General features: G+C 36.3%; 1 protein-coding gene across 4 annotated transcripts; it reads right to left on the bottom strand.

The window, feature by feature from the left end:
* Positions 1-3,132: 3,132 nt before the first annotated feature.
* On the bottom strand, positions 3,133-16,111 carry LOC101892568 (myb-like protein X). Of its 4 annotated transcripts, none has more exons than XM_020037504.2 (6): positions 15,846-16,111; positions 15,535-15,729; positions 10,079-10,504; positions 7,604-7,724; positions 7,441-7,538; positions 3,133-4,279 (listed from the first exon to the last, which is right to left on the bottom strand). In XM_020037504.2, the coding sequence occupies exons 2-6, from the start codon at positions 15,577-15,579 to the stop codon at positions 3,518-3,520; spliced, it is 1,452 nt and encodes a 483-aa protein (XP_019893063.2). In that variant the 5' UTR covers positions 15,580-15,729; positions 15,846-16,111; the 3' UTR covers positions 3,133-3,517. The 4 variants fall into 4 exon arrangements, with proteins under 4 accessions (XP_019893063.2, XP_019893062.2, XP_019893061.2 ...); XM_020037503.2 differs by having other exon boundaries at positions 15,850-16,111; XM_020037502.2 differs by having other exon boundaries at positions 15,535-15,732; positions 15,940-16,111.
* Between the last annotated feature and the right edge of the window lie 1,639 nt (positions 16,112-17,750).

Raw genomic sequence — 17,750 nt, 5'->3', positions numbered from 1 at the left:
CCTCCCCTCCCACAATAGACAACTAATTTTTTATATGTACGAAACTAAAAAAGAGAAACTAACCAAACCATCATAATTTCATGAAGCATCCAAATGGGGGATTATTCAATGTGTACATCCACCCGCATGTCTATATAATTCCATTAAGAAACATTTTTTTTGGGGAAACGACGTCTATTTTATTTAGACAATTATTTGGTTTTTTTTTTCAAATTTCTATATTCTTTTTGTACGACATGACATGAAAACACCAGTGGGAAAAATCTATAATTGAAGAGAAGAAAAAAAAAAAAAGAATATATATCACCATCGGAAAATGCAAAAATTTTAAGTGTGTTGAGTTATAGTTAAAATCAATTAAGCATTTTTACTAGTTTTGTAATAAAGAAATCATTTTATTAATTTAAAAAGAAAAGAAAATGAAAAAAAGGAAAATTATGTGTGTATAAAATGTTGATTTTATTTCTACTGAAATGTTGGGATGGGGCTGCATTGCGTCCAGTTGCTTGCTGCTGGCTTTAGTTAGCCGTTGCTTTTTGCTCGCTTTCGATGAACTGATCAACGATGTTTTTTGCGGCATCTTTTTGTGCGTTGACTGGAAGATTTTGTGCACTCTGCTGCTGTTGTGACTCCTGCTGTTGTTGTTTAGAAACCTGAATATAAAATGGTTTTGATATTATTATTAAGAAACGAATAGGTTTTTTCTTATGAGCATTCGTTTTATTGGGCGATAAATAACTTTGGATCTTTATAATGAATATTTTTGGCAAAAAATGATATTTTCAATCGACATGCTCTAAAAATATCTAAAAATTTAGAATTTTTGGGGAGCCTGGGTGCAACGCCCACCACGGAGATGCCAAGAGTATACGAGGAAAATTACTTAACTTCTTCGTCGATTTCCTATGTTTTAAGAATTGCAATATCATTGAAATTCCATGGAACTTATGGCCATGCCTAAGTACTCAAAGGATTTTTAATGACTGTAGAGTGGGTGGCACCCTCCCATTTTATACCCTCAGTCTTATGACTGTAGATGCATTTGAAAAGAATATATGCCTATGTTTAAAATAATTATTTTAGTGTTGGCAATAGGTACTATATTCTCTGATAGAAAACTATATATTTAGGACCATATTTTCGTATAACCCCCATTTAGATATTCGGTATTTTTTTTTAAAATTGGCATTTGGAGTTCGTAATGACTACCATTTCCAATGACAGAATATTACCTATGAAGGTCGTCATATTTGTATGTCCTCAAATAATGTACCTTCCGATATCCTGCATTTGTTATGCTATTTCCGTTACATTTTTCAACGGAATTATCACAAAATTGGTATTTGGAACATTCCTTCTCCGGAACATAGTTGGCAGTACAGGTTCGCACCGTCCTATAGCCCCAATATTCGGCATGTCAGTCCGTCTGTCCATGTATTCTTGTCAACAGGTCGCATTTATTATCCGATTGAGATAAAATTTTCCAAACAATATTTGTTTGATCCAAGGACGAGCCCTATCGAAATTAGTGAGAGCGAGTTCAAATTTTGATAAATCTTCCATATATATCTTCAATTGATTTCGGGTTTTTGTGCACCAAATGGCCAATATCAGTCCATCTGACCGAATTCAATCTAGAAGCAAGTAAATCAAATTTGGTGAATATCGGTTCAGATATAGCTATAGCTCTTATATATATGTTTCAGACGATTTGGTGTTTTAATAGCTCACATTCGTAATATGCACTCCACAGGAATGATATAGCATTTTCAGATAAAATGAATACCGGAAATCAGATAAAGCTCGAAAATACCTCTGGCAAATTTTTTCGAGATCGGTTCAGATTTTTATATAGCCTCGATATACATCTTCATCCGATTTTGCGGATATTTCTTCCCATACAGGGTGAAAATTATTCCAGTGATAGCTCATTATATTGTTTACAAGCGTACAAAAGTATTTTGTTGAGAATTTTCCTGAAAAAAAGTTATTCGTGATGGAAGTGATTTCTCTTTTAGTTCTCGTTAGAGAACTCCAGCATTTAAATTTGAATAAATCTTTTGTTTCGTACCATCGCTCGTTACCGTGATACTGGTAGCATAGCCCGATCTCAAGGAAGTGGACGGAAGAAAACAGCCGCATCAGCAGAAATGGTTCGAATGGCTTGCCAAAGAGGTCAGCTGAAAATGTGCACCACCTTCGGTTGGCCATCGGCCATGGTGATAGTGTGGGGGGACCGTCATAACAGCCGATAGTCGCTCTCCGCTCGTATTAATCGACGGTGGCATCAGAATAAATGCCAAATATTATCGCGAAAATATTCTGGAGGATGTATTAAAGCCTTGGGCTCGCAAATATTTTGGCCGCAGACCTTGGACATTCCAAGAGGACTCAGCACCATCACACTCAGCACGCGCCACCCAAGAATGGTTACAAAATGAGGTTCCTCGCTACATTTTCAGCGCACAATGGCCACCAAAAACTCCCGATACCAATCCGTTTGACCAATTGTCTCTGGAGTATTTTGGAAAGCAATGTTAGCACTAAAAATACAAAAGTGTTGATCACCTCAAACAAGCGCTTCGCCGAGAATCGGATAAAATACTGCAGAGCAACATTCGGGCAGCATGTGACGGTTTCATTGGCCGTTTTAAGGCCATAATTCCTGTCAAAGGTGACCAATTCGAACAAATCTAAACTTATTCTAAAATTTGATGCTATTTCCGACATTTTTTGCTTTTATTCATAAAATTTAAAAAAAAAAATGTAAAAATTGTGGCGTTTGGCTTCGTTGCAGTTTTTTTTTATCTTACACTGAGGTCGATTTTAGGTGACTGTTTTTTTATTTATTTTATTTTTTTTTTTTGGTGGGGTTGTTTTTGAAACCAAGGCTTTAATTTTGGATCACAACCCCGCTAAATTAGTATAAATATTGATTATTTATTTATTTATCGCCCAATAAATAATTTCTAAAATAAATATAAAAAATCGGTTGGGTAATATTGAAATTGGTTGTACTCTACTGTTATGGGTAAAAAAAAAAACAATTTTCATAGGGGTAAAGTTATTTCAAAATTAAAAATTATCTAAACTTCAGCAATAGTACAACCAACTTCTTTGTTTTCTTATATATTGTTTTAATAATATTTAAATAATTTTCAGTTTTTTATTGCATACACATATTTACAAGGATATTTTCGGTTTAAAAAAAGGTGGGGGAAAATTAATTATTATAAATAAGTAATAAAAAAAAAACATTATTATGCATGTGCAGGTGTGTGTGTGTAGGGTGGTGTATAAAAAATATTCTCCTCTGGGCCCGGTGCAGAAATTAATTAGATATTCTGTGTGAAGAAATATAGAAAATTATAGTTAAATTTGCAAAATGAGAATAAATAAAGATTAAAAGGCACGAGAAAGAAAGAGGGGGTGGCAGCAGTTTCATATGAAATCAGTCATGAATCATATCTTTGGCTTATAAGCGTCATCATGTTTTATGTTCTTGCTACTAGTCGTATTATTTTTCTTTATCTTCTTCATCCTCCCCTTCCTCTGAAGACTCTTCATCTTTGGATTTTGTTTCCGCTGCTGCTTCCGTTGAGCTATCTACTTTATCGGTTTCATCATTTTTGTTATCCGTTTCATTGGACTTTTCATCATTTTCATTTGATTCGTCATCCTTATTTTTCTCATTTTCTGCAGCTTCAGCCTCTTCTTTGGTTTCACTATCAACAACCTCCTTAACTTCCTCTTCCTTCTTTTCTTCTACTTCATCTTGTTTGTTTTCATCATTATTTTCTTCATCTTCTTTCTTTTCTTCTGCTTCATCCTTTACATCCTCCTCTTTCTTTTCTTCCGCTTCATCTTGTTTGTTTTCATCATTCTTTTCTTCATCTTCTTTCTTATCTTCTACTTCATCTTGTTTATTTTCATCATTCTTTTCTTCTTCTTCTTCCTTTTCCTTTGCTTCCTTCTCTTCATTATCCTCTTCCTCTTCTTCTTCTCCTTCCGTTTCCTCTTGTTTTTCTTCCTTATTTTCCGTTTCAGCCACTTGCCCATCGGTTTGATCTTTGGTCTCTTCGTCCTTGCCAGCATCATCTGTCTTATCATTAGATTCTTTGGTATCACTTTCTTCAGTTGTTTCCTTATCATCCGTTGTGGCTTTGTCTTCGTTATCTTTATTTTTGTCCGACTCCGTATCATCCTTCTTTTCATCATCTTCTTTCGTTTCCGTTTCATCCTTCTTTTCTTTTTCCTGACCATCTTCCGACTTCTCATTCTGAATGATGGAAAAGTGTGTTTCATTGTGGAAAATGAAATGAAAACATATATAAATACGTGATGTTAATTATGATGTTATTGGGACCATAACATACATACATACGTACATTGGCATGTACTTGTGCCCAAAAGCATTTGGTACAAGTACAACAACATTTACATGCAGCAAAATTCTAAGGAGTTAATTGTTAAGCTTCAATTAGAAACATGCAATCTTCCACATTTTATAATGTGTAAATAATAATTTTTCTTCGGCAATTGCGTTCGTTTATCCAGCATCATTCTTCTATGGTATGGCTTTTTAATTAAATAAAATCAAGCTTTGTTTCATTTTATGGCGCGACAATTGTTTTCTGTCAAATAGAGACGCGTGCCTTCAAAGACCATAATTCTCTCCACACTCACAATTATAACCATTGAAAAAAATATAATGAGAGAGTAACAAAATGGTGAGAACATAAAAGTGTGACATTGTGTCTGATTTACGGTTTTCTTACAAAAGAGAATTAAACTTCCTTACTCTCTCAGAAAGTAGCCAGAAAGACCACCTAATTTGTGATTGGTGACAATTAAATAAGAAATCGCTGGTTTTGGGCAATTTGAAGATTTTTCAAACAAACTGATCTGGAGGAGAATGTTTCTTACAACACGTGTCAAGCAATTTGCTGTGAAATTAAAGAAAAACTCTAGAGGACCTTAGCGGCTATTCCCTCTCAATTATGAGACTCCTTGCAGCAGGGAATTCCCAATGTACACCAAATTCGATGAAAAGTTTCGTAAATAACTATTTGTCAAATTACTGGTTCGGGCCGGCGGAACTAAAGAAGACCCCAGCCATCTTGGTAAATACCGCTTGAGAATAGAGATTCGTAATGGCGCACATTTTCTTCTTTTGTCAATTGTAACAGGAATATACCCCTAGCCTTGAGTTATGATTATTCAAACTGTTGACCCATTATGGGGAAGGTTCCGAAGCATTTGGCCAATACGGACTTCTTCTTCTTTTGTCAATTGTAACAAGGAATATAGTATTAGTCCGTTTTTCCGACAGACTTAAACCCTTAGCCTTGAGTTATGATTATTCAAACTGTTGATTCTTATGGGGGAGGTTCCGAGGCAATTGGCCAATACTGACCATTGCGTATCTGACTGAATATTACAACATGCCAGATTTGGACTATTATCGACTACTTCCTATACTTTATATGAGATATGAGCAAATTTTTGAAAAATGTAGAAAAATGCAGGGGTTGCAGATATAGCGGACCGAAGTATTCCGTTTTCATTCTTCATCTAATACAGATAAAAATATTGGAATGTGAAAAATTTGAAGGAAATCGAACCAATTTTATGCGAAATCATAAGTTGCAATAAATTATAAATTTATATCAGAATTCTGATTAAGAGAAATATTTAGATATAGCAACTTGTAAAGAATCACCGACTTGTTTAGCAAGTTATGACAGACATAAGCGTTGGAAATTGTAACCAATTGGGTAAGGTACCAGAAGGGGTTGGCAAATATATTTCATCTTTACAACAGATCTTGCGTTAGCAAAAATATTTGGATGTTCGAAATTTGAAGAGAGTTGGATGCTTATTTCGTTTTCTTTGAGCGTTTTGTATTTCAAAATCCTGAACCCTATGTGTGGGAGGTACCAGAATAAATGGTTCCATCTCCACCATCTTTGTAACAGATCTTGTGTTGTCCGAATGGAATCGGAAGTTAATTTCATGCTTAATGAGCTTCATAGTTACTCAAAATTTTGACACTTTGTGAGAGAGTACCAGAAGGAGTGAACCGATATATCCCATCTTCGCACCAGCCCTTGGGTTATTAAAAATATTGTGATGTGTGTAATTTGAAGAGAACCGGATGCTTTTTTTCGGATTTTATGACCGTTTTTGTTACTCACAAACGTTAACCCTTTGTGGGGGAGGTACCAGAAAGAATGGTCCTATCTCTACCATCTTTATAACAGATCTTGTCGTGATGGAAATATTGAGATTTATCGAGTATAAATGGAATCGGATGTTAATTTTCCCTTTCCCTTTGTGAGGGAGGTACCAGAAGGAGTAGACCGGTATATCCGATCTGCACACCAGACCTTGGCTTAATTTTTATATTGTGATATGTGTAATTTGAGGAGAACCGGATGCTTATTTCGAATTTTATGAATTTTGTTATTCACTTAACTCTGACCCTTTATGAGGGAGTGGTCCGATCTCTACCATCTTTATAGCAGATCTGGTGTTGATGGAAATATTGAAATGTACCAAGACCGAATGGAATCGGATGTTAATTTCGTGTTTTAGGAACTTCATGAATTTTCAAAATTTTCAACTAGGTACCAGGTACCCATGAGGTATCAGAAGGAGTGAAGCGATATATTCCATTTTTACACCAGACCTTGGGTTAATAATAATGATATGTGTAATTTGAAAACAATCGGACACTTGCATCACATTTTATAGAAGTTATAATTATTCAATATTTGAGGGAGATACTTGATGGAGTGGACCGATATTGTCCATTTTCGCACCTGCCGTAGCACTAATGGAAATATTAGAATTTGCAAAGTAGAAGCCAAATCGGATTATCTTTTCACTTTCTGTGCAGTAAATTTTTTCTTTGAAAATTTTGACATATTGTGGGGGAGGTATTAGAAGGAGTGGACCGATATTGCCCATCTTTGAACTCGATCTAAATTTGATAATAGTATTACCCTGTACCAAGTTTGGAACCTCAAGTCGAGAGTTATCGTGCGCACCAGCCAACTAGACAGACGGGCGGACAGCGCTAGATCGACTCTTAATGTCATGAAACGGATTTGGTTCAAAGAGACCAAGGATATAAAACCGTTATATCGACTAGGCACGTTGTGGCCTTATCAAACAATATATACCCTCTCCAGCCAGCCACATGGATGAGGGTATAAAAAACAAGACGTGAATATATTAGTCTTCGGATACACACTTGGTCTCTCTGTGGAATTGCCTGGAGCCACAGTAATTCAATCATTACAAATTAGAAATCAATTAAATTCCATTAAAGATTTTTCTGAAATGCATCAATGGACTAACATTCCAAAGAAAGCAATTCAATAGCAAAGCAAACATGCAAACAACGCAAGCAAATTCACACATGACTCCACAAACCTCCTCCGTGTCCTGGTCTTTCTTTGCCGTTGTTTCTTCGCCATCATCGACTGTTTCCTGTTTTTCCTTCTCCTCTACTGCATCGGTTTTATCCTCCTCTTTAAAATACACATAGCAAAATATTGATGATGCTCTTGAATTTGTTGGAAATTCACAAATTTACCTTTTTCATCCTTTTTATCCCCGTCCTCGGAATCCTTTGCAGTATCCTCCTCGTTGTCCTTCTTAGTTTCACCATCTGGTTGCTCTTCGCCGTTTTCTTTGTTCTCCGATTTATCGGCATTCTTGGGTAAAAATTTGATTGAAACTTTCATTACTACGATGAGATTTGTTGCAGCTTGACGCATAGATGGGCGCATTATTGCTTTGGCCAATTGTTTACGCTAATTACGATATTACAACACAGCAGAAGAGAGACACAAAGAGTAGGGATAGAGAGATAGACAGCGCGCGCGAGATAGAGCGAGTGAGAGGAAGAAATGCAAGCACGGCAAGCCAAAGAGAGAGTGAGCGATAGTCAGAGGAATATTTAAAATAGTTCGAAACACACAGAAGACAAAGAGCGTTTAAAAACACAAATAAACAAATAAAAAGAGAAACATTTGCCATGTTAGTTCTCTCTTATAGAATTTGGAACGTATCCTTGATATTGCTTACAGTATATAATAGGAGAAGTTTCGTTCTGTGGTGGTATGACGTTTTTGTTTCGATTTCCAATTACACAGAAAGCGCGTGCATTTTGTTTCACATTGGAGCTGCTATTTAGCCAGAATTTCGTTGTATGCGAGCATTGTCTTGGAAATAGGTTCCACTACAAAAAAGCCATCTTTTGCACATTCTCCAGAACTACAAGTTTTGCTTAACGCTTGAGTTGTAATGTGTTTCCCGCCCAAAAAAAAAACCAAGTGGTGTCCCTTGTGATCCGGACATCCATAGACATGGTGTCCCCTTGCCCCTTTTATGTACAGGGTGAGATAAAAATCTGCAATTAACTTTAGACTGCTGTCATTTCTAAGCCACTCGTCCGACAGCTGTTAAAATTATTCCAGTGACAGCTGAGCATATCGCAATATCCCATTCGGCAAATATTGAAAAATTAGCTCGGGGTAAGGACATTGAAATTCCAAAAAGTCCAAGAACTTAAACCACAACCGAAGGAAAGAAAATAGACTCAAAAGAGCAAAAGATTTGCTTCGCTTGGTCGAAAGTGGTGAACTGCCGAATTTAGGTTTCTCCGTCTCCGATAAGTAAACATTCATTGTCCAGCAGTTTGTAAACAAACAAAATGATCGTGTTTACTTGCCAAAGAGGTCAGCTGAAAATGTGCACATTCGGTTGGCCACCAGAACTCAAGCGCCAGCCATGGTGATGGTGTGGGCCGCCATAACAGCCGATGGGCGCTCTCCGCTCGTATTTACCAACCGTGGCATCAGAATAAATGCCGAATATTATCCCGAAAATATTCTGGAGGGTGCATTAAAGCCTTGGACACGCAAACATTTTGGCCGCAGACCTTGGCCTTAAGTCCAACAGGACTAAGCACCATCGCACTCATCACGCGCCACCCAAGAATGGTTACAAAATGAGGTTCCTCGCTTCATTTCCAATGCAAAATGGCCACCAAAATCTCCGGATACCAATCCGTTGGACTATTGTGTCTGGAGTATTTTGGAAAGCAAGGTTGGCACTAAAAAATAACAAATTGTCGATCACCTCAAGCAAGCGATTTGCCGGGAATGGGCCAAAATACCGCAGAGCAACATTCGGGCAGCGTGTGACGGTTTCATTGGCCGTTTGAGGCCATAATTCGTGCCAAAGGTGACCAATTCGAACAAATCTAAACTTATTCTAAAATTTGATGCTATTTCCGAAATTTCTTGCTTTCATTCAAAAAAAAAAAAAAAAAAATTAAAAATTTTGTTGCAGTTTTTTTTTATCTCACCCTGTACTGTTGTTGTTGTAGTTGTTGTTCTTTGGTTATTTACGATATCTAAAGCTTAAATTTTTTTATTCAAATGCGTTACTGCTCTGGCGGTTAAGGGTTAATTTTTCAAAATACAAACTTTTATTAAATTGTTTCTTTTTTGTTGTTGTTTTTTTTTAATTTATATATTTATGTAGTTATGTATTTTAGATAATACATAGTTCATATATATATGTAATGTTGTATGTAATTTATTTGTATATAGTAATAATATACTTTAAGCATAGTTTTGATGTTAATGTTTAGTGTCAAAAAGAAAAAATAAAAAATGGAATGGGAGGCAAAAATCAAATAAAAATTAAAAAAATAATAAAAAATCTAAAAAATTAAAAAAATAATCATCAAAATAATAAATTAAACGTTAGGAGAATCATAGTGCAGCAATTTGCTTAGTAGGAAAGGAAGATGTTTTGTTTTTTGTTTAAATAAATCAGTGGAAATGTTTGTGTAGATGTGAGATAAGTGTTTCTTTTTTTGCAGTAATTGGTAGTGCTGTCATTCTTAGAAATGTTTGAGAGTTGTTGTTTTTGTTATGTGTTAACATAGTTTTTTGTTGTTGTTTTGTTTTTGCTTTGCAATTATGTACTTAAAAATATCATTTCTTTTATCATCAGAGCTCTTTATGATTACAACAAAAGAATACAAGTTTCAAACCTCGGCATTTTCGCCCTCTTCGGCATTCTTGGCAGTTTTTTCTTCGGCACTTTCGCCACCTTCATTCTCTTTATTTTCCCCAGCGTCCACAGCATCACCATTGGTGGTTTTGGTCTCACCGTTTTCTGGCTGCGCTGCTGGTGTTGCTTCGACCGGAGGTGCCACCTTCAGGAACTGTTCCAATGTATCAATTTCATTGGCCATATCGAAGGCATCGTAATCACCACAGTATTCTTCATCATTGAAAATTTGTGGTGGCAGAGGATGTCTGGGTTCGGGATCACTAACTGTGGCACCATTGCTAGTCGATTTGTTTTGCATGAATTCTTTGTCCGTCTCACGACCAGGTTCGGTGATATCGATTACTTCATAGGCAATATTTTTACTCTCCAAAATCATGAGAACACGTTGCTGGCGTTTCTTGACCTGTGAAGACATAATGTTTTATTAATAAGATATATATTGAAAACAAATTAAGAAAAAGAAGTTTGAAATAACCCCAAAACTAAGAAAAAAACATTGTGACGGCCTATAGCACTATTTGAGGTAATATGTATACCTCCATCTTAGATGTAGCTGAAATTCAAACCCAGGTGGAAATTATAAAATATTAATCAAACTATGCAAAAATGATAAAACCCATATCGGATTTAATAATCGTTTTGGTTATTCAAAACTTTGACCCTTTGTGGGGGAGGTACCAGAAGGCAATATCCAATCCCTACCATCTTTACAACAGATCTTGTGTTGATATAAATATTAAGATGTGCCATGTTTGAATGTAATCGGATTTTAATTTTGCGTTTAATGAGCTTCATGAATATTCGAAAATGTTGACCCTATGTGGGAGAGGTACCAGAAGGAGTGGACCGATAATTCCCTTGATAAAAATATTGTGATTTGTGTAAAATGAAGACAATCGGACACGTACATCACATTTTATTAAAGTTATAATTATTCAACATTTTTACCCTTTGTGGGGGAGTTATTGGATGGAGTGGACCGATATTGTCCATTTTCACACCTAACCTAGCACCGATGCAAATATTAGGATTTGAAAAGTTGGAGCAAAATCGTATTATCCTTTCACATTCTGTGCAGTAAGTTATTTTCTTTGAAAATGTTGACATTTTGTGGGGGTGGTACCAGAATGAGTCGACCGATATTGTCCATCTTCGAACTCGATCTAAGTTTGACAATAATATTACGATGTACCAAGTTTGGATCAAATCGGATACTTCCTTCGAGGCAGATGGACGGACATGGTTAGATCGTCTCCAAATGTCCGAAGAGTCCTAGGGTCTGAAACCGTTATTTCGATAAGGCACGTTTCAACCGTATCAAAAGATATATACCGTCTGTAGCCATATGGCTGAGGGTATAAAAATGCCGTATCGAAATATATATACCGTCTGTAGGCATATGGCTGAGGGTATAAAAATGCTTCTAGGCCAATGTATTTTGGGAAATGGAAACCTCCGAGGTATTCAGCTGCAATGGATGGGGGGTGGATTCCGAGTACGGCATTCATCCTGTAATTGTTGATGTCATCTTTGACTGCATTAGTATGAATGCCAATTAGACCAGCCTGATAGGCTTCCTGATCTACAGGCTCTCTCTTATGGCGTTGGACCTCCCTCTCTAGATCATGTATGTTCTTCCTGACACGCTTGGGTTGAGGAGTTGTACCCCCCCTATCATGGTTGCGATGACTCCCACGATAACACCCAAGCAGGCACGACATCGAAAGTATATGGGTATGCTGACGTAAGGGAAGGACTTTCGCCTTCTCATGTAGATGGTCCACTGGTGTGATGGGAAGGCACACTGCTGCAGTTCTCAGGGCAGCAGCCTGGCAGGTTTGGATGTTGTTCCACTGCATAGCACTTGTATTTGCAGACCACATATGGGCCGCATAGCTGACCACAGTCTTTTCGCGTTATAAGAGGCCGGCTCTGCGAAATTGGTGTTCAGACTTACTTCCTTTCCGTAGAGAAAAATAGACGTTAAAAATTTCCGAATATATCACCTCCTTGGGGAACTTCCTGTTTAACGCTAGGTGCTTTGGACTTCTTGTTCCGGAAATACACATACGACTGTTGTCTACACATATAGATGATTATACAACTTTTCAAACTTGGTCAGAGGTCGACATCCTCAAACAACGTGACATGTTTAACTATAGAAAATGCCTTTAATAAATCAAGGGAGACACGGATTGTTCCGGTTTAGTCCTCGACTAATATGTGTGCATATGTCGACAAAAGTGAAATCGGACTATATATAGCTTATCGATAGATCAATTGACTGGAAACCAAACTCAAGCTAATTCGTAAGCGTATCAGGGTTGACTGTAGCAATTGCCTCTAATAAATCAATGGATGCCTACCTAAGACACGAATTGTTCTGGTTTAGTCCTTGACTAATATGTGCGGATATGTCGACAAAAACGAAATCGACCTGTATATAGCGGTATGGCTTAACGGTAGATCAAATGACTGGAAACCAACTCAGTCACTTTATTTCGAATTAGGTTAATATGATCTGAGACCCAACATTGCTTAATGAAGTTTAGTATTTTCAAAAGATTCTTTCCTGCCATCAAGAATGGTTCTTGTCCTGATAGCAGCTCATGGGCGACTGGCTATTGGCCCTGATATGTTAGGCTATAGTCAGGTTTTAGTTAGTTTTTTTTTATTGGAAGGTCAAATTTTATATCTGTTCAAAGGCTGATTTTGCATTTCAAACCTCCTCAATGAATATAACAAACGACCCCCCCCTGGGGAGAAGACAAGCAGTAGTAATGTTTTTATATCCTATCATTTAAAAACACAATTTTCTATATGCCTAAATTAAGCAAAGAAGCTAAATCTGTTACTATCCTATTTCGTTCATCGAAATTTTTAAGTCATACCCATGTCACTGAATGGGAAATATTTAAGAATTCTCAAGGCAAATTCAAATCCAACTGTGAATATTTTCTAATAAATTACCACCAAAGATTTCAAATCTTTGCAATGGCGTACTACGTGTTGAAAAATGCACCCTTTTATCATTCCTGCACAACACTTTAATCATCGTTCTTGCCATAAAAAACACATCTATAACAAACATGATATCACCATGAGAAAGCAATCACCTACAAACACCAGTCACACACAATCGATAATGATAAGAATGCCACCTATATTGGTGAGAACTGATAAGTACACCTCAAATTTGTAATGTTCGTGAATCATTAGAAAAGCGTAGCTACTATTTAGAAAGCCGTAATGAAGAACTAGTTGTTTTGTTTTTAATTTCTATTTTCTATGAGAAGTAAATATAACTTGATAATAAATAATTGCACATTGAATGAATCATACTTGCTATTTAAATCTTAATTTGTCTTCAGATTGTAGGTGGTGGAACAGAAACTCATCTCACACTTTGAATGAATGAATCAACCAAAGATGAGTAACAATGTTATTGAAGCTTAAACAAGTTAAAAAGTATTAGTCGGTTTTGCCAACATATTTATACCCTCAGCCAATTTTATTCAAATTGTTGGACCGATGGTTCGAAACGTAAAAAAGCGATTTGATCGATATTCTATTCGGCAAATATTGAAAAATGGGCTCGGTGAAATTCCAAAAAAAAGAAAATACTCAAAAGAGCTAAAGAGTTGCTTCGCTTGGCCGAAAGTGGTAAACTGCCAAATTTGGTTTTTCCGTCTCTGATGAGAAAACATTCGTCGTCCTGCAGTTTGTAAACAAACAAAATGATCGTATTTACTTGCCAAAGAGGTCTGCTGGAAATGTGCACTTTCGGTTGGCCAGCAGAACTCAAGCGTCGGCCATGGTGATGGTGTGGGCCGCCATAACAGCCGACAGCGTGTGACGGTTTCATTGGCCGTTTGAAGGCCATAATTCGTGCCAAAGGTGACCATTTCGAACAAATCTAAACCTATTCTAAAATTTGATGCTGTTTCCGACATTTTTTGTTTTCATTCAATTAAAAAAAAGTAAAAATTATGACGTTTGACTTTGTTACAGTTTTTTTATCCCACCCTGTATAGACTTTGTGGGGTCTAAAATGTATATTTCGAGGTGTTACAAATGGATTTACAAACATAGTATACCCTCCATACTATCTTTAGTAAAAGCTCTTCGATACGCGAAATAAACCTTTTTTATTGAAAACATAATTTTAATGAACTAGTTAGAATCTGGTTCCGGGTCATGGAAAACAATTGGAAAAAATTGAAGAGTTTTTACTAAACTAGAGTTAGGCCCGGATTTAACCTAACAAATTCATTGTGAAATATTTCTCCCCATTCGCTAACTCTCCTGTTTTACCACCTTACAACTACCATTTTTTGATGTAGGTTATAACCATTACATCAAAATGGCACAAACACCTGCCTGATATGACGTCATACATTTTTCTAGCATTTGAAAGACGCCGTTTTTTTATTATTATTATTTCTTATGAATGGATTTCCCAGAAACATTTCTAATACACTTCCCAACCAACAAGCTATGCTACTTTCTAAATACACACAACAATGGGTACGTTATTTGGAAAGAAGAGTAGTGGTGTGCTATTTGAAAAAAAGCCGGTATAAATAATATATGGATATGGGACAAGTGTGAATGTTCCCGTTCGTCGAGTAAACAAAAGTCTGAAACAAATTGTGATAACAGTTCTATTAAGTAGATATGTTTAATCTAAACAAAAAAACACAAATAAACACATTTCGTTGATCTGATTAGGCACAAGTAGATAGAATAAACAACATTCATTACATATGGATTACAACATTTACTTTGGCATTTTTTAAGCTCTCATAGAATTTACGAATGCGTAGCTACAAACATGTTTGTCGGTAATTTACCAAATGGAATAGACACACACTAAAACCAGTTTTTTTCCTGCCCCACTTGAACCCCAAAAATGGCTAGAAAAAGACATGATTAATTTTAGAATCAAGCGACGACGAGAATGAAATGTTTACAGATATCGATTAATGGCTGTTCTAGAAAAATGTTACCCTTTGTCATTCGATGTTATATGAAAAGGTATTTTATGATAAAGAAAGTTGAGTGACACTGACGCGCTGGGTAATCAAATGATAAAGTGGGTGCCATATAAAATAAATATGAAGGACCCCTTTCACCCAGTAAACCCCTTATTTTCCAAACAAAACAATGAAAACAAACCATTGTTAAATTAGCATAGCTAGCTGGTCAGTCAGCCAGTTCATTGTCGTCGTTCATTACAAAACAAAATGCTCAAGCACTGACTGAATGACAAGGGTATTGCCGTGCCGTGCCGCCCCGCCCACATACAATCATAATAGTCTTCTTCAATCCACATCATATCATCGTCATTGTGAATGATGATGGAATATACATACCACCACCAAAACCAACAACAACAACAGCAATATTATCATCATCAACACCACCACTTACCTCCTTGTTGCCAGACATTCCACTGATGTAAACTTTCAAGACCATGTTTAAATGTTGTTGTTTCTTCCTCTTCCGCTTCCACAAACAATATTCCAATAACGAATTTAATTCAATTCAATTAAAAGCAATGGATGGGGTTGAACGGTTGTGTATGCAAAAGACTATATGTCGCTTTTTCTTTTTGCAAAATATATGCTGCTTTTTTTGAGGAAAAAAAGAAATATTTTTAGATTTTAAATCTTCTGCTGGCTGCGCGTTCTTCGCTCTCTCACTCTTTCACCCAACAACCACACACATTCATCATTACTCACTCACACACTAATTGATTTTCTTTCAATCTTCTTTTTTTCTCCAAATACTTATTATTGTATATTTTTGTGTTGCTTTTGTTATGCCGTTAATTACTTTTTTCGCTTTTGTCGCCAAATTTTTATTCGTATCCTTCCAATGGGAGGAGATTTTGTATTAAATATTGTTGAAATAATTAATGTAAATAATTGCACAAAAAATTTCCGTCCTATTGCTCAGTTCGTCACTCTTCTTCTTCCATTCGACAATAGGGATACGTAAGTCGACTTTCGACTAATCGACTTTTGATGGTGAAAAATGTAACAGTTTAAATCGATTTTTTGTTTAAAACCGATTTTCGATTTTGAGATCACTGATTTTTGCCAGTCGATATATTTAAAACAAATATATTCTTGCAGGTACAGGAACAGAGCAATATTCTTGAGAGAATAAATAAATACATGCTCTGTTCCAGAACCTGCAAGAATCTACTAGGTTTTAAATTATTTTCGTTGTCATAAAAGGAAAATCGGTTATCGTAGTAAAAGGCAACAATTGCTCTGTTCCAGAACCTGCAAGAATCTACTAGTTTTGAAATTGAAAAATAAGATAGAGAATAAATCGTAAAGTTCACATTCTACTAGTACGTTTACGCTGTAAAGGATTTAGAAAACCCAGTAGGTTTAAATTGTCAATTCCATTTCATATACCTCAAATAAATCTTCATAAAGAAGATTAACCCGGAAAAAAGCTCTAACGTAAACATGCCATACCAGAGCAAAGACTTTTTAAGGACTCCAAGAAAATGTCGAAATATAAAAATGACTTCTTGGCAAAAATGCGACTCTGTTATTATATTTTCAAGCTAATTTCCGAGAGAATTAACGCCAATTATCGATAACAGCAACTTTCCAATTGATTATGAACGGCAAGAATATAAAAGTTTTTACTACGATAATTGATTTTCCCTTTATGATTTCAAAGGAAATTGCAAAAATAGTGTACCTTCAGTTGGCAACCAGAACTCAAGCGCCGGACATGGTGTTGGTGTGGACCGCCATAACAGCCGATGGTCGCTCTCCGCACGTATTAATTGACCGTGGCATCAGAATAAATGCCAAATATTATCTCGAAAATATTCTGGAGGGTGTATTAAAGCCTTGGGCACGCAAACATTTTGGACGCATACCTTGGACATTTCAACAGGACTCAACACCATAAGCCTCGGTTACAAAATGAGGTTCCTCGCTTCATTTCCAGCTCACAATGGCCACCAAAATCTCCGGATTCCAATCCATTGGACTATTGTGTCTGAAGTATTTTGAGGTTGGCACTTAAGAATACCAAAGAGTTGATTACCTCAAGCAAGCGCTTCCCCGGGAATGGGCCAAAATACCCCAGAGCAACATTCGGGCAGCGTGTGACGGTTTCATTGACCGTTTGAAGGCCATAATTCGTGCCAGTGGTAACCAGTTCGAACAAATCTAAACATATTCTAAAATTGTATGCTATTTCCGACCTTTTTTGGTCGTTGCAGTTTTTTTTATCTCACCCTGTATATCTGCGAACCCCTTCTGATACATCACCCACCATGGGTCACAATTTCCAATACGTATATCTGTCATAACTTGCGAAAGAAGTCGGGGATTCTTTACAGTTTGCTATATCTAAATATTTATCTTAACCAGAAGTCTGATATGAATATGCAATTAATGGGGATTTATGATTTCGCATAAAATCGGATATAAGTGTTCGATTTCTTTCAAATGTTGCACATACCAGTATTCTTATCTACATTAGATGAATTATGCAAATTGAATGGTTCGGTCCACTATATCTGGTATCTCACATATATTTCCACATTTTCCGAAAATTTGCACATATCGGAAGTAGTCGATATAGTTCAAATCTGGCACGTTGTAATATTT

The sequence above is a fragment of the Musca domestica genome, unplaced genomic scaffold, assembly GCF_030504385.1.
Source record: "Musca domestica strain aabys unplaced genomic scaffold, Musca_domestica.polishedcontigs.V.1.1 15, whole genome shotgun sequence".
NCBI lineage: Eukaryota > Metazoa > Arthropoda > Insecta > Diptera > Muscidae > Musca > Musca domestica.
The sequence above is the reverse complement of the archived record's forward strand: the minus strand, read 5'-3'. Positions and strand labels throughout refer to the sequence as shown.

Excerpts from the sequence above, each read along its gene's own strand:
- LOC101892568 (XM_020037504.2), bottom strand. The coding sequence starts at position 15,579 with ATGGTCTTGAAAGTTTACATCAGTGGAATGTCTGGCAACAAGGAG. Across the intron at positions 10,505-15,534 it reads GAATGTCTGGCAACAAGGAG|GTCAAGAAACGCCAGCAACG; the intron begins GTAAGTGGTGGT and ends ATGTCTTCACAG. Across the intron at positions 4,280-7,440 it reads AAGACCAGGACACGGAGGAG|AATGAGAAGTCGGAAGATGG; the intron begins GTTTGTGGAGTC and ends TCCATCATTCAG.